The sequence below is a fragment of the Berghia stephanieae genome, chromosome 3 (assembly GCF_034508935.2).
Source record: "Berghia stephanieae isolate SIO BIC M18660-M18661 chromosome 3, UCSD_Bste_1.3, whole genome shotgun sequence".
In the NCBI taxonomy this organism is placed as follows: Eukaryota; Metazoa; Mollusca; class Gastropoda; order Nudibranchia; family Aeolidiidae; genus Berghia; species Berghia stephanieae.
The window spans coordinates 712,812-740,552 of NC_088362.1; the positions used below are offsets into that span (position 1 = coordinate 712,812).

At 30.2% G+C, this 27,741-nt stretch overlaps 1 protein-coding gene across 1 annotated transcript in view; it reads left to right on the top strand.

Annotated features, from left to right (window-relative positions):
- The window catches only part of LOC144966942 (rabankyrin-5-like), a 37,303-nt gene extending 12,830 nt beyond the window's left edge, over nucleotides 1-24,473 (top strand). The window contains exons 11-26 of the mRNA XM_078903637.1: nucleotides 42-245; nucleotides 504-738; nucleotides 1,217-1,404; nucleotides 3,188-3,255; nucleotides 6,006-6,174; nucleotides 6,706-6,824; nucleotides 7,351-7,413; nucleotides 7,776-7,869; nucleotides 8,784-8,984; nucleotides 9,564-9,740; nucleotides 18,967-19,021; nucleotides 20,098-20,188; nucleotides 20,978-21,102; nucleotides 21,603-21,749; nucleotides 23,176-23,266; nucleotides 24,224-24,473. Of these exons, the coding sequence (XP_078759763.1) occupies nucleotides 42-245; nucleotides 504-738; nucleotides 1,217-1,404; nucleotides 3,188-3,255; nucleotides 6,006-6,174; nucleotides 6,706-6,824; nucleotides 7,351-7,413; nucleotides 7,776-7,869; nucleotides 8,784-8,984; nucleotides 9,564-9,740; nucleotides 18,967-19,021; nucleotides 20,098-20,188; nucleotides 20,978-21,102; nucleotides 21,603-21,749; nucleotides 23,176-23,266; nucleotides 24,224-24,356 (2,160 nt within the window). The 3' untranslated portion in view covers nucleotides 24,357-24,473. The remainder of the gene's footprint in view (nucleotides 1-41; nucleotides 246-503; nucleotides 739-1,216; nucleotides 1,405-3,187; nucleotides 3,256-6,005; nucleotides 6,175-6,705; nucleotides 6,825-7,350; nucleotides 7,414-7,775; nucleotides 7,870-8,783; nucleotides 8,985-9,563; nucleotides 9,741-18,966; nucleotides 19,022-20,097; nucleotides 20,189-20,977; nucleotides 21,103-21,602; nucleotides 21,750-23,175; nucleotides 23,267-24,223) is intronic.
- Nucleotides 24,474-27,741: the final 3,268 nt, after the last annotated feature.

Consider the following 27,741-nt stretch of genomic DNA (forward strand, 5'->3'; position numbering starts at 1 on the left):
TTTGATAATGAGTGTCTTAAAAGACATTTGTATATTTCCAGGCTGAGAATGCGTCTTTGACCAACGGCCCTCTCTACAGTCCTGACAGTTTTGCAGCTCATCTGATAAAAGGTGGAGCTTCACCCGATGCTGTGGAGCCTGAGACTGGATGTGGCATTCTGCATTTGGCAGCTCAGGCTGGTTATCAGGAGGCTGGGATATTCTTAGCTAAGAACGGAGCCTCTATAAATATTGCTAACTTTAAGGTGAAGATAGAGGAAGACCCTTAATATTTGTTATTTTCTTTTAAGTCAGTGGCATTATCATCGACATCATCATCATCATCATCATCGTTGTCGTCATGTTGTCATCACTATTGTATTGAAACATGAAGGATAACAATTCATGTGTAGCTTGTTTGTTTTGTTTCTTTAAAGGATAAAATACTTAACACAAAAGGCTTTTCTTATTTTAGTTGTGGAACTTCTTTGTTAAATAGAATTTAATTTCTTTGTTCGTAACAGGGAGAAACCCCTTTGCATAATGCCAGTGAAGAAGGTTTGAAGGATCTGGTTCAGACCTTGCTTGAACACGGCGCCAATCCAAATGCCCAGACACACAAGACCTCTCTCAATTCCATCAATCTCTCCAGCCTGGGCATCGAAGACAGTACCACACAAATCTCCCAGCAGACACCTCTCCATTTGGCTCTGAACAAAGGCCATCACCCCGTTGTACAAGTCTTTCTTGATCATAAAAGTAAGAAGACATTATTGATATTATTATTATTATTATATATATTATTATTATTATTATTATTATTATTATTATTATTATTATTATTATTATTATTATTAATGTTACGACTATTATTATTATTATTATTATTATTATTATTATTATTATTATTATTATTATTATTATTATTATTATTATTATATTTTTACTATTATTATTATTACTATTATTATTACTATCATTATTATTAGTATTATTATTAGCATTTTTATTATTATTATTATTATTATTATTATTATTATTATTATTATTATATTATTATTATTATTATTATTATTATTATTATACTATTATTATTATTATTATTTTATTATTATTATTATTATTATTATTATTATTATTATTATTATTATTATTATTATTATTATTATTTATATTGTCATTTATATATATGGGTCATTAATTAAACAGTTCTATTCTTCCTTTCTTGCTCCAACAGATACAGTTTCCAAGCAAATTGGAGATAGCAATAAAATATTACCAAGTTTTAATGTGAAAGATTCCAAAGGTCAAACAGTGCTGGGACTTGCCTTGTGGAACGGAATGCATGACATAGCATCACAACTTCTGTCCTGTGGAGCCAACATCAACGAAAAGAATTCAGCAGGTCTTACTCTGTTGCATCAGGTATAATACAGTGTGATTATTATGTCTGACTGCTTTCAATGATATTAGGTCTTATACATGCTTCATTACAGTGATATATGCAGCTATTCAAAGGAAATGGACAAGATGTACATGACTGCTTAACTCACTCAATCCAAACACCGACTATATCCGTAGTATACCCAGGGTTACATTTACCCCATACCTTTTATTATATTTTATGAGACAAATCATAGGCGTAGTATCAAAGCTAATGGTTTTAGTTTTTACATGTTAATGATAGTTGAACAAAACTATCTATGTAGGTATATGCTCATTTTGAATACATTTTTTTCCAATTTTGAAAAGTAGCAAAAACTCTAGGGTTGGAGTTAATAATTTGATCTTATTCATGAAAGCTTTTTGAATGCAGTCTTGATTGAAGCATGGCGAATGGCATTGAATGGGATGAAACCATTGAAATGGGTTCTACGAACATTCATCATTTATTTTATTGGAAGTATGAACCCTTTTGTCTTATTGTTTTTGCAACGTCCATACTTCAAGGCCACTGTAATGCTACCTCGTGATTTGTTTCAATAGCCACCTCACGTTATCATGGAGGTACTCTTAAAATACTTTAACCCTGGCTAAAATTAAGCAGTGATGGTAATTTTCCACGGATCTGAAGAATTTCAGGGCTTTTCGGGTTTCTCAGAAATGTTCCATTTTGTCATGTCAAATACCTACAGTTTCAAACTTAATGTCCGTCACATTAAGTTTGAAACAGTGGGTATTTGACATGACAAAATGGAACATTTCTGAGAAACCCGAAAAGCCCTGAAATTCTTACTTGGTTTTTCATGGCCCTTGCCGGATACCCTGGCTGGGAGGGAAACAATCAAATGTATAGTTAGAATTTTTGGGAGATATTTTTTTAATGTTTTACATATATATGATTTGCTAACATTTGAATGTGTTCCTCTTAGTGGGAATCTGTGCTTGTGTCAGGATGAGACATTTAGGTGATCTCAAACTAAGTACACTAATAGTGTGCTCTTGGAATCTACATCTGTTCCCTATTTGAAATAATTCCCCTTTGTCTTCCTTTTTCTTGGTTACTTTCATCGTAATTCTAGAACTTTTTACTATCCCATTTTATTCCTTTTTACTGGCATTGATATGACCTAAATGTGTTGCAAGCACTGTACAACTCTTAAAAACAGAACAGAACAAAAAAAGGTAATCATTTTAAATCTGAGTACAGTGAGAGAATGTGAGTAAAGAGCCTTTTCCAAGGACTCAACTATGTGCTGCTCGGGACTCAAACCCAGGCCCTTCCAATCTGAAGGCGAGTGCCATACCACTAGACCACATAGCTGAACAGAGAGGGACAAAGTCACATCTGTATAGACAAGTCACAGTAACCATAATGTAACAATTACTGGCTCAATGTCAGAACACCGAAACGACCAGTAAAAGGTGATTCCTATTCAGAGGATTCTAGTCTTTATTCATCACCAGTCACAGTCCACCACCCGATGCAGCAGAGGCAAAGTTGATTTCATTGGACAAAAGAATCTTTTCCTTTTTTAAAGACTGCCTTACATTGATATATCTTTTCTGTTTACGTTTCGATGCATTCATATGAAGATTCTAACTGTCGACTGATTCTCCAGTAAGGAGAGCTTTCACAAACTGACAAAAAAAGTAGAATAAGAATAATCAATAACAATCTATCTGTCTCTATTAAATTATAGCTATCTAATCATGCTATTAATATTTAAAGTAATCATTGTTGATTCCCCCCCCCCCCCCTTTGCAGGCTATAGAGACACAGAATGCGAATGGCGCTTTATTTTTGATGGACCATTATGCAGATTTGGAGGCGTGGTGAGTCATTTTTGAAATCTAGTTTTATAAAATAATCCAAGGCAATCCGAGGCAATAATCCAATGCAATTTTTAAAAAGATCTGGATATTAGCAATGCAGCTTTATCAATTCCTTATTGTGACGTGCCAGATACATTTAAAACCTTAGAAACTCAGTCATTCTGTTACGTTTGAATAATTTTTTTGTAGAGTAAAAGCTTTCACCGATTTTGGTGGTTTTGTTTGAATTGTGACGGTTGCTGCCATCCGATCAATTTGGATTGTTTGAATTGTGACGGTTGCTGCCATCCGATCAATTTGGATTGTTTGAATTGTGACGGTTGCTGCCATCCGATCAATTTGGATTGTTTGAATTGTGACAGTTGCTGCCATCCGATCAATTTGGATTTGTTTGAATTTGTGACAGGTTGTTACGTCGCCATCCGATCAATTTGGATTGTTTGAATTGTGACAGTTGCTGCCATCCGATCAATTTGGATTGTTTGAATTGTGACAGTTGCTGCCATCCGATCAATTTGGATTGTTTGAATTGTGACAGTTGCTGCCATCCGATCAATTTGGATTGTTTGAATTGTGACAGTTGCTGCCATCCGATCAATTTGGATTGTTTGAATTGTGACAGTTGCTGCCATCCGATCAATTTGGATTGTTTGAATTGTGACAGTTGCTGCCATCCGATCAATTTGGATTGTTTGAATTGTGACAGTTGCTGCCATCCGATCAATTTGGATTGTTTGAATTGTGACAGTTGCTGCCATCCGATCAATTTGGATTGTTTGAATTGTGACAGTTGCTGCCATCCGATCAATTTGGATTGTTTGAATTGTGACAGTTGCTGCCATCCGATCAATTTGGATTGTTTGAATTGTGACAGTTGCTGCCATCCGATCAATTTGGATTGTTTGAATTGTGACAGTTGCTGCCATCCGATCAATTTGGATTGTTTGAATTGTGACAGTTGCTGCCATCCGATCAATTTGGATTGTTTGAATTGTGACAGTTGCTGCCATCCGATCAATTTGGATTGTTTGAATTGTGACAGTTGCTGCCATCCGATCAATTTGGATTGTTTGAATTGTGACAGTTGCTGCCATCCGATCAATTTGGATTGTTTGAATTGTGACAGTTGCTGCCATCCGATCAATTTGGATTGTTTGAATTGTGACAGTTGCTGCCATCCGATCAATTTGGATTGTTTGAATTGTGACAGTTGCTGCCATCCGATCAATTTGGATTGTTTGAATTGTGACAGTTGCTGCCATCCGATCAATTTGGATTGTTTGAATTGTGACAGTTGCTGCCATCCGATCAATTTGGATTGTTTGAATTGTGACAGTTGCTGCCATCCGATCAATTTGGATTGTTTGAATTGTGACAGTTGCTGCCATCCGATCAATTTGGATTGTTTGAATTGTGACAGTTGCTGCCATCCGATCAATTTGGATTGTTTGAATTGTGACAGTTGCTGCCATCCGATCAATTTGGATTGTTTGAATTGTGACAGTTGCTGCCATCCGATCAATTTGGATTGTTTGAATTGTGACAGTTGCTGCCATCCGATCAATTTGGATTGTTTGAATTGTGACAGTTGCTGCCATCCGATCAATTTGGATTGTTTGAATTGTGACAGTTGCTGCCATCCGATCAATTTGGATTGTTTGAATTGTGACAGTTGCTGCCATCCGATCAATTTGGATTGTTTGAATTGTGACAGTTGCTGCCATCCGATCAATTTGGATTGTTTGAATTGTGACAGTTGCTGCCATCCGATCAATTTGGATTGTTTGAATTGTGACAGTTGCTGCCATCCGATCAATTTGGATTGTTTGAATTGTGACAGTTGCTGCCATCCGATCAATTTGGATTGTTTGAATTGTGACAGTTGCTGCCATCCGATCAATTTGGATTGTTTGAATTGTGACAGTTGCTGCCATCCGATCAATTTGGATTGTTTGAATTGTGACAGTTGCTGCCATCCGATCAATTTGGATTGTTTGAATTGTGACAGTTGCTGCCATCCGATCAATTTGGATTGTTTGAATTGTGACAGTTGCTGCCATCCGATCAATTTGGATTGTTTGAATTGTGACAGTTGCTGCCATCCGATCAATTTGGATTGTTTGAATTGTGACAGTTGCTGCCATCCGATCAATTTGGATTGTTTGAATTGTGACAGTTGCTGCCATCCGATCAATTTGGATTGTTTGAATTGTGACAGTTGCTGCCATCCGATCAATTTGGATTGTTTGAATTGTGACAGTTGCTGCCATCCGATCAATTTGGATTGTTTGAATTGTGACAGTTGCTGCCATCCGATCAATTTGGATTGTTTGAATTGTGACGGTTGCTGCCATCTGATCAATTTGGATTGTTTGAATTGTGACAGTTGCTGCCATCCGATCAATTTGGATTGGATTTTACCGAGTCTTTCACAACATATTTTCCACAAGACCAAATTTATAAACTCTATTGAGAAAATAAAGGAGACAAAAAGTTTTGATGTGAAGTTTAAGTCGGTCAATTTGAATGTAAGTTGAGTATTCTATCCATTGTGCTCCTAAGCAACAGATCTTTGACTATCTGTGACAGAATCTGGGATAAACTCTCCGTTGAGCTCTGAAGTGTCTTGTACCCCTGTCTTTCTTTGTTCACATTAAAAATTTATTTATTTTTGTTATTGTCTTCTTCTCCGTGCTTCAAGCTAATTTGTATTTCCCTCCATTATAATGTATTTTTTCTGATCCCTTCAGCACACCTGACCAGCAGACGGCCATCCAGCATGCTATAGGGCGACACTTACCGTTGGTTGTGGAGGCGTTGTGTGAAAGGGGAGTGAATAAGGATGCCATGGATGGAGAGGGTAACTGCCCTTTGTGGCAAGCACTAGACTCGGGGCAGGAGGATATTGCACATACACTGGTGAATAAATAGATCATTATCATTCGTTTTGTATATTATGTTGCTTTTTGGTTTTGTCTTTGTTGTTTATTTTGTTTTGTATCTTTTGTTATTTATTTTGTTTTGTTTTGTTGTTTTTTTGTGTTTTTTCTTTGTTTTTCCAAGTCATTTTGATCTTTTACTCCTCCATTTTTCCATTCTATATTTTGACCATTTGAGCTCAAACAGTTTTCATTGAATCAAAACTGTCTACCTTTTTCCATTGTCTGTTAGACAATATTCTGAGTTTATTTATTTATTCATTCTTGTTGTACCAAATATTTTTCTTTCTTTCATATTCATGTCTGTATTTGGTTCGATTTTTCGGTTTAAAAAAAAAAAAAGAACAAAATTATCATTCACAAGGAAGAGAAAACTGTGATTTTATTTCTCAACATTTAACCGAATTCTTTGTACTTCTTCTGTCAATGACTATGACAGATTTCAAAATAATTTTATTGGTGGAATTTTTGCTTTGGTCAAATGATTTGTTTTGATCCTTTATCACCTTAGGTAAAATATGGCTGTGATGTGAATCTGTGGTCAGAAGGGTCTGAGGGCTGTGAACAAACGTTGCTGCATCGGGCCTTGGACCAGAACAACGAGTCTGTAGCCTGTTTCCTGATTCAAAGGTTTGTGGATTGCCTACCAACCTTTAGGGTGCTTTGGTGGGAAATATTGAGGCCATACTTGTTGATATATTGAGTTTTATTTTTATTATTTTTAAAATGACTGAAGTAAATGAATGGGCAAAGTTGAAAATCTTTTTTTTTGCAGACGATGATAGGGATAAAAGGAAAAGGTGTAGACAGGATAGCCTTTCAGTTGAGCTTTTGGATGCACTGGACGATGTAGGAATAGTCACACTAACAAAAGTTTTTAATTTGATCCACAACAGTCAGTCTTAAGATAAGTAAGTATTTGGTATGAAATGTCATTTGTTACTGTAAACAAAACAAAGAAAACAAAACAACAACAAAAGAAGTAAATTAACGCAAACAAGTTTTCATCTGTAATTGAGGAAATTAAAATATGGGTCTTGATTGCGTAATAGAAAACGCTTATATCATTTTGAAAAGTTGTTCAATAATAGTGGTATGAACCTAATCATTCTAATGTTACAAATGTTCCGTCCTACAAATCCAATTCCATCAACAGTGGATGTGACAAGAATAGTCCAAGGAGGGCTTTGCCTGGAGGACAGAGGACTGGAGATTGGGAGTAAGTGGAACGTTGTCACTAATTCATTGTCTTCTCTGTATTTTCACTGTTTTGAAGCCCATTAAGTAGTCTTTATTCTGAATGCGATTACTTTCTACTAGAGTTATTTATAAATAGTCACATTACAGTTTTTTTCTTCCCCCAAAAATACCCTTCGCACACTTTTCCTTATGTGTTCATCGCTTTGCACACATTTTCATCGTTTGAACACCAGTCATTCAAACCTATAACTCTACTCTTTTACAGAAACAGATTTAAGACTGAATAGTATTAAGTATAAATTCCTTTCCTTTTAAACTCTGATTTAATGCAATTCCAATAAGAAAGTGAAATGTTCAAAGATCATTCTGATATTTTTTCAGTGATGGCCAAGGACCCTTACACATGGCCTGTGCTTGGGGATTGGAGACTGTTGTCCAGTGTCTGATGGAACACAATGCAGACGTCAATTCTCAGGTTGGTTTTTGATGGAATTGCCTAAAATCATTACAAAAACAAGGAGAAAAATGAATAATTTTTGTGGCTAGAAGCGTTTTTTGCTCAAATCCTTTTACACCCAGCTTTAAAAAAAGACAATATGAAAAAGTTATACATCATCGATCTTAAAGAAAAAGTTGAATACATTGTCTTAGCAATCGTCTATTTCAGTTCTAATTATGCTAGACGTCCATACGTTTGTACGATGAGCCAATAGGGAATCTCCTTTCCAGTTTAATACTGGCCCAGGACCGTGACCAATGGAAACAATTAACAACATGGATGGAGAGAGCAGCTATACTAATCAACCATGACTGAATCACACAATTCTCAGCAAGCGTCATTCGGACTGCGAAGCTTACTACTACTACTACTATTACTACTACTACTACTACTACTACTACTACTACTACTACTACTACTACTACTACTACTACTACTACTACTTTAATTGTAAATCTAGATTTTTTTTTGCTTATGCAATTTTCCTATTATTTACTAAGTGATGCAATGACTTAAATGTGTCACAAGTGCTTTAAAACCCTTAAAACAAAAGGAAAAATAACAGAAGCAGAAATGAAAGGAACCTAAAGGAATTTTTAAAATCTTTAAGTAAGGGATATTTGTAGATGTCCTTCATAAATTCTGTCATTCCAAAAATTCTTCGGTCACCCAAGCTAAAAAAAGGATTATATACAGAGAAGTGGTAAGACATGGAATAAGATAAAAAAAAGTTAGCTCAGGATAGAGAAGGATGGAAACTGTTTGTCTGTGGCCTATACCCTTACCCAGGGTGAAAAAGGCAATGATGATTTGTAGATGATTCTAAGATGATTTGCTTTTATAATTATAATGTCAAGATGTCTTTCTATCCCTTTATGTAATCCACGTAGGACAAAGATGGTAAAACTCCCCTTCAAGTCGCCATAGAGAACCAGTTTCCTGTCATCATTTCCCTGCTCCTGTCCCACCCATCCCTCAACCTTTCCCTGAGAGACAAGCAGGGATTTAGTCCGTTCGCTGCAGCCATGATGAAGAAAGACAACAAAGCGGCTCAAGCCATTCTCAGTCGGGAACCAACTGCTGCTGAATTGGTAAAATAAAACATGATGATGATGATGAGAGAGAGAGAGAGAGAGAGAGAGAGATGATGATGGAGGAGAGAGAATGAAACAAGCGGGGAGTGAAGGAAAGAGAGAGTCAGAGGTGGGATTGGAGGGAAGGAGACATTGAAAGAAATAGATAAAGATTTACCGTTCGTGGTACCTTTGTGACCACAGGAGAGAGAGAGAGAGAGAGAGAGAGAGAGAGAGAGAGAGAGAGAGAGCTAAAAATAACCTTTTTTTTTAGAAATTGTGACTTCAAATTTTCATTTAAAAATCGAGACTGTCCCAACTAAATACAAAAATCAAGTCTGTTTTTAAACTCTCTTTTTTTTTTTTTTTTTTTCATTTGATGAAATCATGGATTTAGGAGCTGTTTTTATTCATCATGAAATGTCTTGTTCACATTTATGTCTTTTTGTTTCTGTTAGCTTTTGTGCATTCAAGTTTGTGAATGATTTAAGTTCTTCTACCATTGTCATTTTTAGGGATATAATATAAAATCCCTGAACTCCCAGCGACCACCCCCCGCCCCTCTGTGGTAACCAAAGCTTATTGAAATTCATCCAGGTGGACAGTCGAGGTAAAAATTTCCTCCACACTGCAATCCAGAGGACAGATATCGAGAGTGTCCTGTTCCTTCTGAGTGTACGCGCCAATGTCAATTCTCGCACACAAGACAGTCAGAATCTGACCCCTCTTCATCTGGCAGTTTTATCAGGATCTGAGATTATTGTCCGCAATCTGGTAGGTGTGGTGTGTTTTTATTACTCTAAACAACTAACAACTGTCAACATTTCTAAACCCAATTATCTTCTATTTCTGTTTTTATTTATCACTGGTTGTTCTACAATTGAATTTGATTTGAATTTTATTTTATTTTATAGGACTGATTTATTTCTATTTCTGTTTTTATTACCACAGTTATCACTGGTTGTTCTACAATTGAATTTGATTTGAATTTTATTTTATTTTATAGGATTGATTTATTTCTATTTTTGTTTTTATTACCACAGTTATCACTGGTTGTTCTACAATTGAATTTGATTTGAATTTTATTTTATTTTATAGGATTGATTTATTTCTATTTTTGTTTTTATTACCACAGTTATCACTGGTTGTTCTACAATTGAATTTGATTTGAATTTTATTTTATTTTATAGGATTGATTTATTTCTATTTTTGTTTTTATTACCACAGTTATCACTGGTTGTTCTACAATTGAATTTGATTTGAATTTTATTTTATTTTATAGGATTGATTTATTTCTATTTTTGTTTTATTACCACAGTTATCACTGGTTGTTCTACAATTGAATTTGATTTGAATTTTATTTTATTTTATAGGATGATTTATTTCTATTTTTGTATTTTATTACCACAGTTATCACTGGTTGTTCTACAATTGAATTTGATTTGAATTTTATTTTATTTTATAGGACTGATTTATTTCTATTTTTGTTTTTATTACCACAGTTATCACTGGTTGTTCTACAATTGAATTTGATTTGAATTTTATTTTATTTTATAGGACTGATTTATTTCTATTTCTGTTTTTATTACCACAGTTATCACTGGTTGTTCTACAATTGAATTTGATTTGAATTTTATTTTATTTTATAGGACTGATTTATTTCTATTTTTGTTTTTATTACCACAGTTATCACTGGTTGTTCTACAATTGAATTTGATTTGAATTTTATTTTATTTTATAGGATGATTTATTTCTATTTTTGTTTTTATTACCACAGTTATCACTGGTTGTTCTACAATTGAATTTGATTTGAATTTTATTTTATTTTATAGGATTGATTTATTTCTATTTTTGTTTTTATTACCACAGTTATCACTGGTTGTTCTACAATTGAATTTGATTTGAATTTTATTTTATTTTATAGGATTGATTTATTTCTATTTTTGTTTTTATTACCACAGTTATCACTGGTTGTTCTACAATTGAATTTGATTTGAATTTTATTTTATTTTATAGGATTGATTTATTTCTATTTTTGTTTTTATTACCACAGTTATCACTGGTTGTTCTACAATTGAATTTGATTTGAATTTTATTTTATTTTATAGATTGATTTATTTCTATTTTTGTTTTTATTACCACAGTTATCACTGGTTGTTCTACAATTGAATTTGATTTGAATTTTATTTTATTTTATAGGATTGATTTATTTCTATTTTTGTTTTTATTACCACAGTTATCACTGGTTGTTCTACAATTGAATTTGATTTGAATTTTATTTTATTTTATAGGATGATTTATTTCTATTTTTGTTTTTATTACCACAGTTATCACTGGTTGTTCTACAATTGAATTTGATTTGAATTTTATTTTATTTTATAGGACAGATTTATTTCTATTTTTGTTTTTATTACCACAGTTATCACTGGTTGTTCTACAATTGAATTTGATTTGAATTTTATTTTATTTAAGATTGATTTATTTCTATTTTTGTTTTTATTACCAAGTTATCATGGTTGTTCTACAATTATATTTTTATTTTTTTTAATTATTTTTTTTTTTATAGTTACAGATTTTACTTATTATTTATTTTTTATTATAGGATGATTTTTATTTTTTTATTACCCAGTTATCACGTTGTTTACATAATGATTTTATTTTATTTATAATGTTTTTTTTTTTGTTTTCACATTATTGTTATTTATGTTTTTATTTTTTTTTAAATTATCTTTTTTTTTTAATTTATTTTAATGATTGATTTATTTTTTTTTAAGATATTTTCTATTTTGTTATATTTAATGTTTTCATTGTTTTATTTATTTATATGATTGATTATTTATTTTTTTATTATTATTGTTATACAATTATGTTATTATTATGATTTTATTTTTTTGTTTTTCATTTGTTTCTAATAATGATTTTTATTTATTATGATTTTTATCTATTTGTTTTTATTACCGTTCACTGGTTTAATTGATTGATTTTTTATTTAAGTATTTTTTTTTTGTTTTTATTTCACTACTGTGTTTATTATTATTTATTTATTTTTTTTTGTTTTTCATTGTTTTCAATTATGTTATATTGATATTTATTTTTTTTATAAGATTTTCTATTTTATTCAATTATTTTTAGATTATTTATTTTTTTATTATAGGTGTTTATTATTTTTGATTATATATGGTGTTCATTTTTTTAATTATTTTTTAAATGATTATTATTTTTTTTTAATTATCTTTTATTTATTATATTTTTATGATGTTATTTTATTTTTTATTATCATTCATTGTTAAAATTATTTTTATATTTGATATTTTTATTTTTTTTTTTCACGTTACTTGTTACAATTGAATTTGATTTATTTTATTTTATTTTATAGATTGATTTATTTCTATTTTTGTTTTTTACCACAGTTATCACTGGTTGTTCTACAATTGAATTTGATTTGAATTTTATTTTATTTTATAGGATGATTTATTTCTATTTGTTTTTATTACCACGTTATCACTGGTTTTCTACAATTGAATTTGATTTGAATTTATTTTATTTTATAGGATGATTTATTTCTATTTTTTTTTATTACCACAGTTATCACTGGTTGTTCTACAATTGAATTTGATTTGAATTTATTTTATTTTATAGGATGATTATTTCTATTTTGTTTTTATTACCACAGTTATCATGGTTGTTCTACAATTGAATTTGATTTGATTTTATTTTTATAGATGATTTATTTCTATTTGTTTTATTACCACAGTTATCACTGTTGTTTACAATTGAATTTGATTTGAATTTTATTTTATTTTATAGGATTGATTTATTTCTATTTTGTTTTTATACCACAGTTATCACTGGTTGTTCTACAATTGAATTTGATTTGAATTTTATTTTATTTATAGGATGATTTATTTTATTTTGTTTTTATTACCAAGTTATCATGGTTGTTCTACAATTGAATTGATTTGAATTTTATTTATTTTATAGGATTGATTATTTTATTTTGTTTTTATACACAGTTATCACTGGTTGTTCTACAATTGAATTTGATTTGAATTTTATTTTATTTATAGGATTGATTTATTTCTATTTTTTTTTTTTACCACAGTTATCACTGGTTGTTCTACAATTGAATTTGATTTGAATTTTATTTTATTTTATAGGATTGATTTATTTTTTTTTGTTTTTTTACACGTTATACTGGTTGTTCTAAATTGAATTGATTGAATTTTTTTTATTTATAGGATGATTTATTTCTATTTTGTTTTTTACACAGTATCACTGGTTGTTCTACAATGATTTGATTGATTTATTTTATTTTATAGATTGATTTATTTCTATTTTTGTTTTTATTACACAGTTTCTGGTTGTTCTACAATTGATTTGATTTGAATTTTATTTTATTTATGATATTTATTTCTATTTGTTTTTATACACAGTTATCACGGTTTTTACAATTGAATTGATTTGAATTTTATTTTTTTTATAGGATGATTTATTCTATTGTTTTTACACAGTTATCATGGTGTTTACAATTGAATTTGATTTGAATTTTTTTATTTTATAGATGATTTTTTTATTTGTTTTTATTACCACAGTACACTGGTTGTTCTACAATTGAATTGATTTGAATTTATTTTATTTTATAGACTGATTTATTTTATTTTTGTTTTTACCACAGTTATCACTGGTGTTCTACAATTGAATTGATTGAATTTTATTTTATTTAGGATTGATTTATTCTATTTTGTTTTATTACACAGTATCATGGTTGTTCTACAATTGAATTTGATTGAATTTTATTTATTTATAGGATGATTTATTTCTATTTGTTTTTATTACAAGTTACACTGGTTGTTCTACAATTGAATTTGATTTGATTTTTTATTTATAGGATGATTTATTTCTATTTTGTTTTTATTACCACGTTATCATGGTTGTTCTACAATTGATTTGATTTGAATTTTATTTATTTATAGATGATTATTTCTATTTTTGTTTTTATACCACAGTTATATGGTGTTCTACATAATTTGATTTGAATTTATTATTTAAGATGATTTATTTTTTTTGTTTTATTACCCTATCATGTGTTTACATGAATTTGTTTGAATTTTATTTATTTTATAGATTGATTTTTTCTATTTTTTTTTTTACCACGTTCCGGTTGTCTACAATGAATTTATTGAATTTTATTTTATTTAGGATGATTTATTTCTATTTGTTTTTATTACACATTACCTGTTGTTTACAATTGAATTTGATTGAATTTTATTTATTTTATAGGATGATTTATTCTTTTGTTTTTATACCACAGTTTCACGGTTGTCTACAATTGATTTGTTGAATTTTATTTTTTTTATGATTGATTTATTTCTATTTGTTTTTATTACCACAGTATCACTGGTTGTTTACAATTGAATTTGATTTGAATTTATTTTATTTTATAGGATTGATTTATTCTATTTTTGTTTTTATACCACAGTATCATGGTTGTTACATTGAATTGATTGAATTTTATTTATTTTTTAGTTGATTTATTTTATTTTGTTTTATTACACAGTTATCACGGTTGTTCTACAATTGAATTTGATTTGAATTTTATTTATTTATAGGATTGATTTATTTCTATTTTGTTTTATTACCCAGTTATCACTGGTTGTTCTACAATGAATTTGATTTGAATTTTATTTTATTTTATAGATTGATTTATTCTATTTTTGTTTTTTTACCACGTTACATGGTGTTCTAAAGAATTGATTTGAATTTTTTTTTTTTAGTTGATTATTTCTATTTTTGTTTTATTACCACAGTCATTGAATTGATTTGAATTTTATTTTATTTATAGGATTGATTTATTTTATTTTTGTTTTATTACCACAGTTATCTGGTTGTTCTACATTGAATTTGTTTGAATTTTATTTTATTTTATAGGATTGATTTATTTCTTTTTTGTTTTTATTACACAGTATCACTGGTTGTCTACAATTGAATTTGATTTGAATTTTATTTATTTTATAGGATTGATTATTCTATTTTTGTTTTTATTACCACAGTTACACTGGTTGTTCTACAATTGAATTTGATTTGAATTTTATTTTATTTTAGGATGATTTATTTCTATTTTTGTTTTTATACCACAGTTCACGTGTTCTACAATTGAATTGATTTGATTTTATTTTATTTTATAGGATTGATTTATTTCTATTTTGTTTTATTACACAGTATCACTGGTTTCTACAATTGAATTTGATTTGAATTTTATTTTATTTTATAGGATTGATTTATTTCTATTTTTGTTTTTATACCCGTTCACTGTTGTTCTACAATTGAATTTGATTGAATTTTATTTATTTTATAGATGATTTATTTTATTTTGTTTTATTACCACAGTTATCACGGTTGTTCTACATTGATTTGATTTGAATTTTATTTTATTTTATAGGATTGATTTATTCTATTTTTGTTTTTTACCACAGTTATCATGGTGTTCTACAATTGAATTGATTGAATTTTATTTTTATAGGATTGATTTATTTCTATTTTTGTTTTTTTACCACAGTTATCACGGTTGTTTACATGATTTGATTTGAATTTTATTTTATTTTATAGGATTGATTTATTTCTATTTTTGTTTTATTACCACAGTTACACTGGTTGTTCTACAATTGAATTTGATTTGAATTTTATTTTATTTTATAGGATGATTTATTTCTATTTTGTTTTTATACCACAGTTATCATGGTTGTTCTACAATTGAATTTGATTTGAATTTTATTTTATTTTATAGGATTGATTTATTTTATTTTGTTTTTATTACCACAGTTATCATGGTTGTTCTACAATTGAATTTGATTTGAATTTTATTTTATTTATAGATGATTTATTTCTATTTTTTTTTTAATTACACAGTTGGTTGTTCTACAATTGAATTTGATTTGATTTTATTTTATTTTATAGGATTGATTTATTTCTATTTTTGTTTTTATTACCACAGTTATCACTGGTTGTTCTACAATTGAATTTGATTTGAATTTTATTTTATTTTATAGGATTGATTTATTTCTATTTTTGTTTTATTACCACAGTTATCACTGGTTGTTCTACAATTGAATTTGATTTGAATTTATTTTATTTTATAGGATTGATTTATTTTCTATTTTTGTTTTTTATTACACAGTTATCACTGGTTGTTCTACATTGAATTTGATTTGAATTTTATTTTATTTTATAGGATTGATTTATTTCTATTTTTGTTTTTATTACCACAGTTATCACTGGTTGTTCTACAATTGAATTTGATTTGAATTTTATTTTATTTTTATAGGATGATTTATTTCTATTTTTGTTTTTATTACCACAGTTATCACTGTTGTTCTACAATTGAATTTGATTTGAATTTTATTTTATTTTATAGGATTGATTTATTTCTATTTTTGTTTTATTACACAGTTATCATGGTTGTTCTACAATTGAATTTGATTTGAATTTTATTTATTTTTAGGATTGATTTATTTCTATTTTGTTTTTATTACCACAGTTATCACTGGTTGTTCTACAATTGAATTTGATTTGAATTTTATTTTATTTTATAGGATTGATTTTTTATTTTTGTTTTTATTACCACAGTTATCACTGGTTGTTCTACAATTGAATTGATTTGAATTTTATTTTATTTTATTTGGATTGATTTATTCTATTTTTGTTTTATTACCACAGTATCACTGGTTGTTCTACAATTGAATTTGATTTGAATTTTATTTTTATTTTATAGGATTGATTTATTTCTATTTTTGTTTTTATTACCACAGTTATCACTGGTTGTTCTACAATTGAATTTGATTTGAATTTTATTTATATTTTATAGGATTGATTTATTTCTATTTTTGTTTTTATTACCACAGTTATCACTGTTGTTCTACAATTGAATTTGATTTGAATTTTATTTTATTTTATAGGATTGATTTATTTCTATTTTGTTTTTATTACCACAGTATCACTGTTGTTCTACAATTGAATTGATTTGAATTTATTTTATTTATAGGATTGATTTATTTCTATTTTTGTTTTTATTACCACAGTTATCACTGGTTGTTCTACAATTGAATTTGATTTGAATTTTATTTTATTTTATAGGATTGATTTATTTCTATTTTGTTTTTATTACCACAGTTATCACTGTTGTTCTACATTGAATTTGATTTGAATTTTTATTTTATTTATAGGATTGATTTATTTCTATTTTGTTTTTATTACCACAGTTATCACTGTTGTTTCTACAATTGAATTGATTTGAATTTATTTTATTTTTATAGATTGATTTATTTCTATTTTTGTTTTTATTACCACAGTTATCACTGTTGTTCTACAATTGAATTTGATTTGAATTTATATTTATTTTATAGGATTGATTTATTTCTATTTTTGTTTTTATTACCACAGTTATCACTGTTGTTCTACAATTGAATTTGATTGAATTTTATTTTATTTTATAGATGATTTATTTCTATTTTTGTTTTTATACCACAGTTTCACTGTTGTTCTACAATTGAATTTGATTTGAATTTTATTTTATTTATAGATGATTATTTCTATTTTGTTTTTATTACCAAGTTATCACTGGTTGTTCTACAATTGAATTGATTGAATTTTATTTTTTATAGGATTGATTTATTTCTATTTGTTTTTATACCACAGTTATCACTGTGTTTCTACATGAATTGATTGAATTTATTTATTTTAGGATTGATTTATTTTATTTTGTTTTATTACCACAGTTATCACTGGTTGTTACAATTGAATTTGATTTGAATTTATTTTATTTTATAGGATTGATTTATTTCTATTTTGTTTTTATACCAGTTTCATGTTGTTCTACATTAATTTGATTTGTTATTTTATTTTATAGATTGTTTTTTCTATTTTTGTTTTATTCACAGTTCACTGGTTGTTCTACAATTGAATTTGATTTGAATTTTTATTTTATTTTAAGATTGATTTATTTCTATTTTTGTTTTTATTACCACAGTTATCACTGGTTGTTCTACATTGAATTTGATTGAATTTTATTTTATTTTAAGGATTGATTTATTTCTATTTTGTTTTTATTACCACAGTTATCACTGTTGTTCTACATTGAATTTGATTTGAATTTTATTTTTTTTATAGGATTGATTTATTTCTATTTTGTTTTATTCCACAGTTATCACTGGTTGTTCTACAATTGAATTTGATTTGAATTTTATTTTATTTTATAGATGATTTATTTCTATTTTTGTTTTTATTACCACAGTTATCACTGGTTGTTCTCATTGAATTTGATTTGAATTTTTATTTTATTTATGGATTGATTTATTTCTATTTTGTTTTTATTACCACAGTTATCACTGGTTGTTCTACAATGAATTTGATTTGAATTTTATTTTATTTTATAGATTGATTATTTCTATTTTGTTTTTATTACCACGTTATCACTGGTTGTTCTACAATTTGAATTTGATTTGAATTTTATTTTATTTTTATAGGATTGATTTATTTCTATTTTTGTTTTTATTACCACAGTTATCACTGGTTGTTCTACAATTGAATTTGATTTGAATTTTATTTTATTTTATAGGATTGATTTATTTCTATTTTTGTTTTTATTACCACAGTTATCACTGGTTGTTCTACAATTGAATTTGATTTGAATTTTATTTTATTTTATAGGATTGATTTATTTCTAATTTTGTTTTTTATTACCACAGTTATCACTGGTTGTTCTACAATTGAATTTGATTTGAATTTTATTTTATTTTATAGGATTGATTATTTCATTTTGTTTTATTACCACATTATCACTGGTTGTTCTACAATTGAATTGATTTGAATTTTTTTTATTTTATAGGATTGATTTATTTCTATTTTTGTTTTTTATTACCACGATTATCACATTTGTCACCATTGAATTTGTTGAATTTAATTTCATTCTATAAAGATTTATTTCTATTTTTGTTTTTGGACACAGTTATACTGTGATCCTACAATGAATTTGCAATTGTTATATGTTAATGTGTTGAAAGGTAAACTGAAATATTTATATCTATTTTGGTTTTTTATTAAGTTATCGTTTTTCTTCTTATTTATCTTGAATGTTTATATGTGCGAATCGTGTTAACGATGCATTGTGATTTTTTTTTTTTCACAGTTATAGCCTGGTGTTTATGATGAAGCTGAATTAGACATTTCATTGTTGAAATGATAGTAGACTCATCTTTTTCTTTAATTTTCTTTTATGAGACTTTATCGTCAAGATATCAGAATATGTTTACATTGAATTTGTATTAACGTTATTATTTATGAAGGCCTTGATTTATATTTTTGTTTTTTTTTTACGGTTTCATGTTGTTTAAATCATTGATTTGAATTTATTTTTTTTCAACAGATATTTAGCCTATTTGAATGTAGTCATTCTCTGTTTCTGATTGTGAAACTTACAAAATTTAATTATGGACAGTAAGAAGAATAACAAAAGAACAAAAATAATAATGATGATGATAATATTAATCATAATAATAATGACAATGATAATAATAATAATAATAATATAATAATAATAATAATAATAATAATAATAATATATAATAATAATAATAATAATAATAATATATAATAATAATAATAATAATAATAATAATAATAATAATAATAATATTGATGATGATGATGATGATGATGATGGTGGTGGTGGTGGTGGTGGTGGCGGCAGCGGCGGCGGTGGTGGTGGTGGTGGTAGTAGTAGTAGTAGTATAACAACTGTACAGAGAATGTAAAATTTTTATCATCGACCACAGAATTACTGAAAAATTAAAAAATTATAAAACTAGTTTTCACAGACTCATATATGAGTAACTTGCAACCCTTTTCTAATTTCTTCGATCTTCAAGCAGCAGCATATACATTATTGATGCGGATACCTTCCTTTTACGGGTGCTGAAATGAGTGAAAATTCTTCAAACAAAAATCATCAAGCCAGTTTGAATCAGGCATTTTACAAAGACAAGAAAAGTTGTTCGTACTGAGAGAGAAATGATTCTCACTTTTTATTCTTTTTTTTTTTAATGATTTTGTTTTCCAACGATATATTATTTTTTCCCAGCCTTGCATATAGCGGTGATGAATGGAAATCTTGCCACTGTCAAAGTTTTACTCACCGAGTCTCATGTGAATGCCGAAGCCGTGAATGTCAAGTAAGAAAATGATTTCATGCCTTTTGTTGAAATGCTTTGACTTAGGGCGTGGTTTTTTGTCCGGTATTAATTTTTACGGCAGGAAATGTAAATGCTGCCTTAAACAAACAGATATTAGTTTGAATGGATTCATATTTTAATTTTAGAGATCTGATCGTTTAGGACCAGATTCCAGATTCTGAGTTACTAGCCTTTCGCCTGTAGTGCAAAGTAAAGCTTATATCATTGGACATAAATTGTAAATTCTTCCATGTTCTATTTATTTCATATTTGCTATTTATCTTTTTGTCAATGATTCACGCCAACGTTTTCTCACATTTGTTTTGACTACATCAATGTGTGTGTGTTGTTGTCTTTGTTCAAACTTTGGTGAAATTGCTCAGCGACGGATGCCAAAATTCTTGTGGCGTCAGAGATTTTCCAGTAGAGTTGTCAAAGTCTAATTTCTGATTACATTTCAGTATTGATATGTTGGATTATGAAATAAATAAACAAAAACAAAAAAAAAGATTAAATGTAAATATAAGTAATAGTTAAGATGCATAAATAAGCATGATTAAAATTCTGATCTTGGAGTTCCGAGTTCAAGCCCTTGCACTGACTAAGTAGACAAGCACTTATGACCTGATTCTAGGCACCAGCAAGTTTAGGAGTTTGAGGACGGCAACACTTGATTGAGACGATTTTCCTCTCTGACCACTTTCTGCTTTAGCTCAATTTGAGTTTCTTGCAAAGTATTCGGTCATTTATTTCATTCTCTTTTCATTTTTTTTTTTGTTTTTAATCAAGGGGACAAAACCCACTCCACTTACTGGGTCAGTACGGCAAAGATAACGCGGCGGCCATGTTTGAATTGTTTAGAGAGACAATGCCAGAATATCCCATCGACAAACCAGACAATGAAGGAAACACTGGTGAGGTTTTGTACCAGTTCATTCTTATCATCTGTAAATATTCTGATTGCCTTTTGGTATTGGGTTTTTATTGTTCTTGTCATGAGAGGGGAGGGGGGGGGGGGGGTGAGTCATCAGTTTAAAAACTCGGTACTTTGCTTAATTTAAGTTGCTGTACGCTTGTTTTCGAAATCTCTTTGATTTATTCCCCTCCTCCTCCCATCACCATTCCTGCATCTCCTCCTCCCTCTCTCCTTCCTCTCTTTGTCTCTCCCAACCCCCTCCCCCTCTCTCTCTCTCTCTCTCTCTCTCTCTCTCTCTCTCTCTCTCTCTCTCTCTCTCTCTCTCTCTCTCTCTCTGTCTGTCTCTCTATCAAGTCAATAATAGACCAGCTCTATGAAGGGCCATTCATGTCGCCTATGAAAGACGGTGCCTAAGCATTCAATCATCTTCAATATTCGATTCCAGTCACATTGTGAGTGACAGACTTTCTTATCAGTCTTGCCTTTTTCCTTCCACAGTCATCTTGTTGGCCTACTTGAATGGAAACGGGAATCTGTGCCGTGCCATGGTCCGAGCTGGTGCTTGCCTTGGCCAGGTCAACAAGCAGGGTCTGGGTATCTTTAATGCTCCTGTTGCCACAAAACAACTTTTATTTAAACTACTGGGTAAGATGATGGATGTGTTTCCCGTGACAGACTGGGTTGCTTTATACTATCCTGAAAACTGATATGACACTATTTACCATGAGAGCTGTATCAGTATCAGTGAAGCAATGCAGATTTTATTGATTAAGGATTTATTGAAGCTTGTGTGGCATTGCTGTTACTGTGACTGTTCTCGTATTGAAAATGGTTCTCTGGTGAGATATCTTGTATGGGTAAACTCAAATCAAATTGTACCATCTTTAACTCACTCAACCCTAACACCGACTATATCCGTAGTATACCCGGGGTTACTTTTACCCCATGCCTATTTATTACATTTTTCTGAGACAAATTATAGTATCAAAGCTAATGTTTTTAGTTTTTACATGTTAATGGTAGTTGAATAAAACTATCTATGTAAATGCTCAGTTTTAATACATTTTTTCAAAATTTTGAACAGTTGCAAAAATCTCTAGGATTGAGTGAGTTAAGTCATGTGACTTGACATGAATGGGATTGAGGCATTATAGAATCGTGATGGCCGTTTGAATACAATGGCAACTATTGAATCTGGTCATTCTAAATAATGGTGCAATTTTTTTACTGATTAATTTATTTAATTGAAGAAACTTTTGTTTTGTTTTTGAAATTCCTTTACAAATATCTATTTTCACACACAAGTTGTGAAATACGATAAGCAGGGATCATAACTTTAAATGTTTAATAGATTTCTTACTGTCGCTCAAAACAGGTTAAGTGTTTTTTTTCATAGAGATTTGATTTCTTTTTTAAGATCTAATCAAAGTTTTTATTTTTTATAACATTTGTACAACCTCCTCTTCTTCTTCTTCATCCTCTACATCTATAAGACAAGGTCGTTTTCTATCCTGAACACACTTCACTAACTCACTGCACTAATCACGCTCGTTGTCTCAAGGTATTTATCAATGTCAATAAATTCCTCAAATTGTTCTGTGTTCATATTTTCTGGGCCTAACACTAACACAGGCACGGATTCATCAAGTTCCCTTTGGTGGATTTCCAGTAGAAAATCTCGTTTTTCACAAACAGTTTGAAATCGTTGACAGTTACACATGATTCCACGCATCAAAAGAACACATAGGGCACGGAGAACTTTGACTTTCAGTAAAATATCTGATGCTTTCTTTGCCTCATCAGCATTCAGTTCACTGACGACTATCATTGTATTGAGAAGAGGGTGCTAGTGGCATTTCAGGTTTCTTATGATGGCTTGATCCATCGGTTGAATATTTGGAGGAAGGAATTCAAGTTGAATTTAGGTTAAGCCACTGATATATTTTTGCTGTACATAAAGAATCCCCAATTGTTTTAAACAAGTGTTTTATTTTTGCATATATAATTCAACATTCTTATGGATATAGATGTTTTGGTTTTTAATTTTTCTATTCAACCAATCTCAATCTAGATATGCTGTCCAAGGAACCTCCATGGACTGAGGGCGAAGTCTGTTTGGAGTGTGGCACCAAGTTTGGTATCAAAACCAGGAAGCATCATTGGTATGTCAGATGATTGTTTCTGCTCTTGAAACTCTGTGCATAAGAATATTTGTAGCTAAATCTTGGCACCAGCCACCTATAATGCAGCACAGGGACAGCACAGTTATTTCTTCTTTTGTCCACAAAAACCAAAAACCATTTGCCCCCTTTGTAAAGTGCTTTGAGTTTGAGCATGTTTCGTGTGCTATAAAGTTCAGGCCTGTAAATTTTCAGACAATTGTCTGAAATACGACGACCCGATACTTTTCTACCACAGGAAATGTCGTAGATAAAATTAACTTAAAGAAATTTTCTCCCACTGGAAAAAACAAAGAAAGAAGAAAAAACGGAAACTCAAACTGGATGATTACTCAAACCATCTCGTGGCACTATTTTAGTTTGTCTACAGCATGAATATAACTGTCAAAGGGATTTTCCTCTTTGCTGTTATTATCTGCAACTGCCTCTCACTCTAATTCATTGGGCTCGTGTTGGCTCTTCCTCTTGTGCCAGTTGTCCAACTCACATTCAAACCGAATTCCTAAAACCCAATCCCTCATCAGGAGGGATAAAAGTCACCCCTTGTAAAGTCATTTTAATTTTTCCATTTTTATGGAACGTTTGCCACAAGATTGTTATATTTGTTGATGCCAGACCCCCAAATTAGATCGCAAAACGGCTATCAACACAGATGATTTATATTTTCACCAAATATGTTGTTTTTTAACCTATGATGACGATACAGAATGATTAAAGCCGCCCAATATAGGTAATTTAATTTTTATTTAGAAAATACCCAAACCGACCCTTTCAGACAATTTTGGACAAGACGATTTACAGGCCTCACAATAGCAGTCTAGAATCGTGTTTTGCTTTTTTTTTTCCCCTTTAAAGAATGGGATGTGCATGTAAATGAATTAAACAATGAAATACAGTTCCATGACTAATACTAATTTTTTATGTTATCTCCCTTTTCAGTCGCCATTGTGGACGTCTGCTCTGCTCCAAATGTTCCAGCAAAGACATGCCCATTGTCAAATTTAGTTTATCCAAACCTGTGAGAGTGTGTGATATCTGCTTTGACGTCCTGTCCATAGGAGGACAATTTTAGTGGGATGTTGTCTTATTATTTATTGTCTATTGACAGGACTTGTACAGGGAGTTCTGGGATTGCTTCAGATACAGATATCTTTCTTGATCCTTGCAAAACGTATTCGAAAATAAGAAACTAAGGAAATTTATAAACTCTACAAGACTAAAAAAAAAGTAGATAGAGAATGCTCTCAAAATGTTTTCACTAGATCAGAGGATTATTATTATTATTATTATTAGTATAATTATTATTAGTATTATTATTTTGTAAGGATTCTTTCTAAATAATGCTCACAAGACCCTGAATTTGTCGCCCTGCAAATATAATCACATTGGATGAGCAGGAGCTCACTTACTGTGTCTTCTTTCCCCCCATATCTGTTTTCCCTTTTCCTGTTGCTCTGTCTTTATTATGGATTAATATTGCTTAATTTATTTCCTTGTCCCGGCTGGGATCCTTAGCTGGGAGGGAGACAGTCAAATGTCTAGTACCTTTTTTGAAGGTTGATATTTTTTTTCCTTGTAAATCATCTCTCTGATACCGTTATATGAAAATGATTTAATTTTGGGTTTGGAATACCTGTTATAATCATAAATATAAGTTTTGAATTCTGTATATTGTACATCATGTGTAGGCGCTATATAAATTCATTATTTACTATTGTACGTCATCATCATCATCATTCTGTAGTAGCCACTGTTGTTTGAGGATCGGTCCACAGTTTACAATTTCATCTTCTATCTTTCCTTCACACATTTGATACAAAAATAAAGTAGACATACACTAGTAAGTACACACAGGACACATTTAGAAACTGGGATTAAAGTTGTCGCTGACGTAGAAAATGAATCACAAGCAGCACATCACACGTCGATATGAATCAAATCACACGTCGATATGAATCAAATCACACGTCGATATGAATCAAATCACACGTCGATATGAATCAAATCACACGTCGATATGAATCAAATCACACGTCGATATGAATCAAATCACACGTCGATATGAATCAAATCACACGTCGATATGAATCAAATCACACGTCGATATGAATCAAATCACACGTCGATATGAATCAAATCACACGTCGATATGAATCAAATCACACGTCGATATGAATCAAATCACACGTCGATATGAATCAAATCACACGTCGATATGAATCAAATCACACGTCGATATGAATCAAATCACACGTCGATATGAATCAAATCACACGTCGATATGAATCAAATCACACGTCGATATGAATCAAATCACACGTCGATATGAATCAAATCACACGTCGATATGAATCAAATCACACGTCGATATGAATCAAATCACACGTCGATATGAATCAAATCACACGTCGATATGAATCAAATCACACGTCGATATGAATCAAATCACACGTCGATATGAATCAAATCACACGTCGATATGAATCAATCACACGTCGATATGAATCAAATCACACGTCGATATGAATCAAATCACACGTCGATATGAATCAAATCACACGTCAATATGAATCAAATCACACGTCGATATGAATCAAATCACACGTCGATATGAATCAAATCACACGTCGATATGAATCAAATCACACGTCGATATGAATCACACGTCGATATGTATCAAATTTCAATAATAATGCCCAGTATATCCGTTGAATTAAAAAAGAGCAAGAACGACGTGACTTCGCTGGATAAGCATTTTTACAGTAATCTTTTGTAATTGTACTTTGAAAAGATTTGAGTGTATTTTTCATAGCAGATCCTTTACGGATGGAACTTTTAAGTAATGTCAATATCGGCATATCCGTGGATTGATCCTGGAATCTTCTGGTCCTATCTACACCAGTTCCCTTTGGTTTCCATTTTCGTAGGTGAGTTTAACTTCATACCTACAAATTTTCTCTCGCATTTTCCTTTTGACTGGCACTGAAATGACCTAAAAGTGTGGCAAGTGTCGAAACCCGATTCAAATCAAACAAACAATGAAATCACAATTGCCAATTCATATTTTATTGTTGAAATACACGGGGAAATTGCAATTTGGGAAAACTTTAAACTATAAATAATAACATGATGTCAAAACGAATTGTTAGACATTGGTCATATTCTGATGATGTGTTGTGGACCTTTACATTTCTTAATCCCCTCTTCCGTCATTAAATCTGTCATAGACATAATTCAATCTGGATGAGATGCTTTTCACTTGACCACATCATACCTTTTACAGTCTTAAGCTTGCAAAACTTAAGATGAGATCAATCTCTGGAACAAACTGATATCCACTGTCCAATCACCTGGACCTATTACAAACGACATCCAATTGTAAGACCACGGCACAATACAGAAGGGCTAAAGCTCCTTTGTTGAATGGTTTGGAAAATGGAACAAACTCGGTTTGAACTATTGAACTCGTACAAAGAGGTAAAAGCTTTAACTGTTTTGTCATTTTGTCGCTGTGCATGATTGGATTATATTATATTTTATTTATAATGAAGTAATCAATGATTGTTGAAATACTGAAAGGATGAAAGAAAATTGTCTTCATTACAAAAGCTATTTTCAGGTCAACCGTGCTCGGTTTTCACTCTGTGTTTTTTTACTTGATGTGTATTTCATAATCTTTTTGATTTAAAAAAATGCATTATAGTTTGTTTTTTTAAACGACCAAAGTTTATTATTTTGATTGTTTTATAAAGTTTTTACAATTATTGTATTGAATTATTTGAAATTTATTAATTTATCAAGAAGGGAATTTTTGAAGGAACTTCGTTAAGTTAACAAGTAAATGTCTCTTTTTCAAGAGCAATAATAATAATAGTAGAATTAAGAGCGCCATTAAGTCATTTACAATCAATTTCTCCTTATTCCTTAATGTCTAGACTTTGCATCGAAAGCAGAAATGAATGATTAAAAAGAGCACACTGGGAGGGGTCTGTGACCTCCCGTGGTGGGTCAGAGGTCACGCTGTGTCTTCTGTCACCTCAATCTGTTTTCCTAGTTGTGTTCTGTCCTTGTCTTGGAACGAGATTACTTAGTTTTATCCTAGCCCTGGCCGGGGCCCTTGACTGGAAGGAAAGCAGTTAAATCTATAGATATCGTTTTGGGAGATGATTTTTTTTTTTCCTTGTAAATCATCTCTCTGTTAAGTACTGTTACATTTTTTTGTTTTAAATATATAAATGGTTTGTAAACATTTTGTCTGGATAAGACTTTAAGGTGATCTCAAACTAAGAACACTTATAGTATGCTCTTGGTATCTACATCTTTTCCCCATATGAACCCTTCACCTTGTCGTACTTTTTCTTGTGCCCTTTCAATTGTAAATATATAACATTTTTTACTGGCCCTGAATGACCTAAATGTCACTGGGTGGGGTTCCTGACCTCCCATAGCTGGCAGGG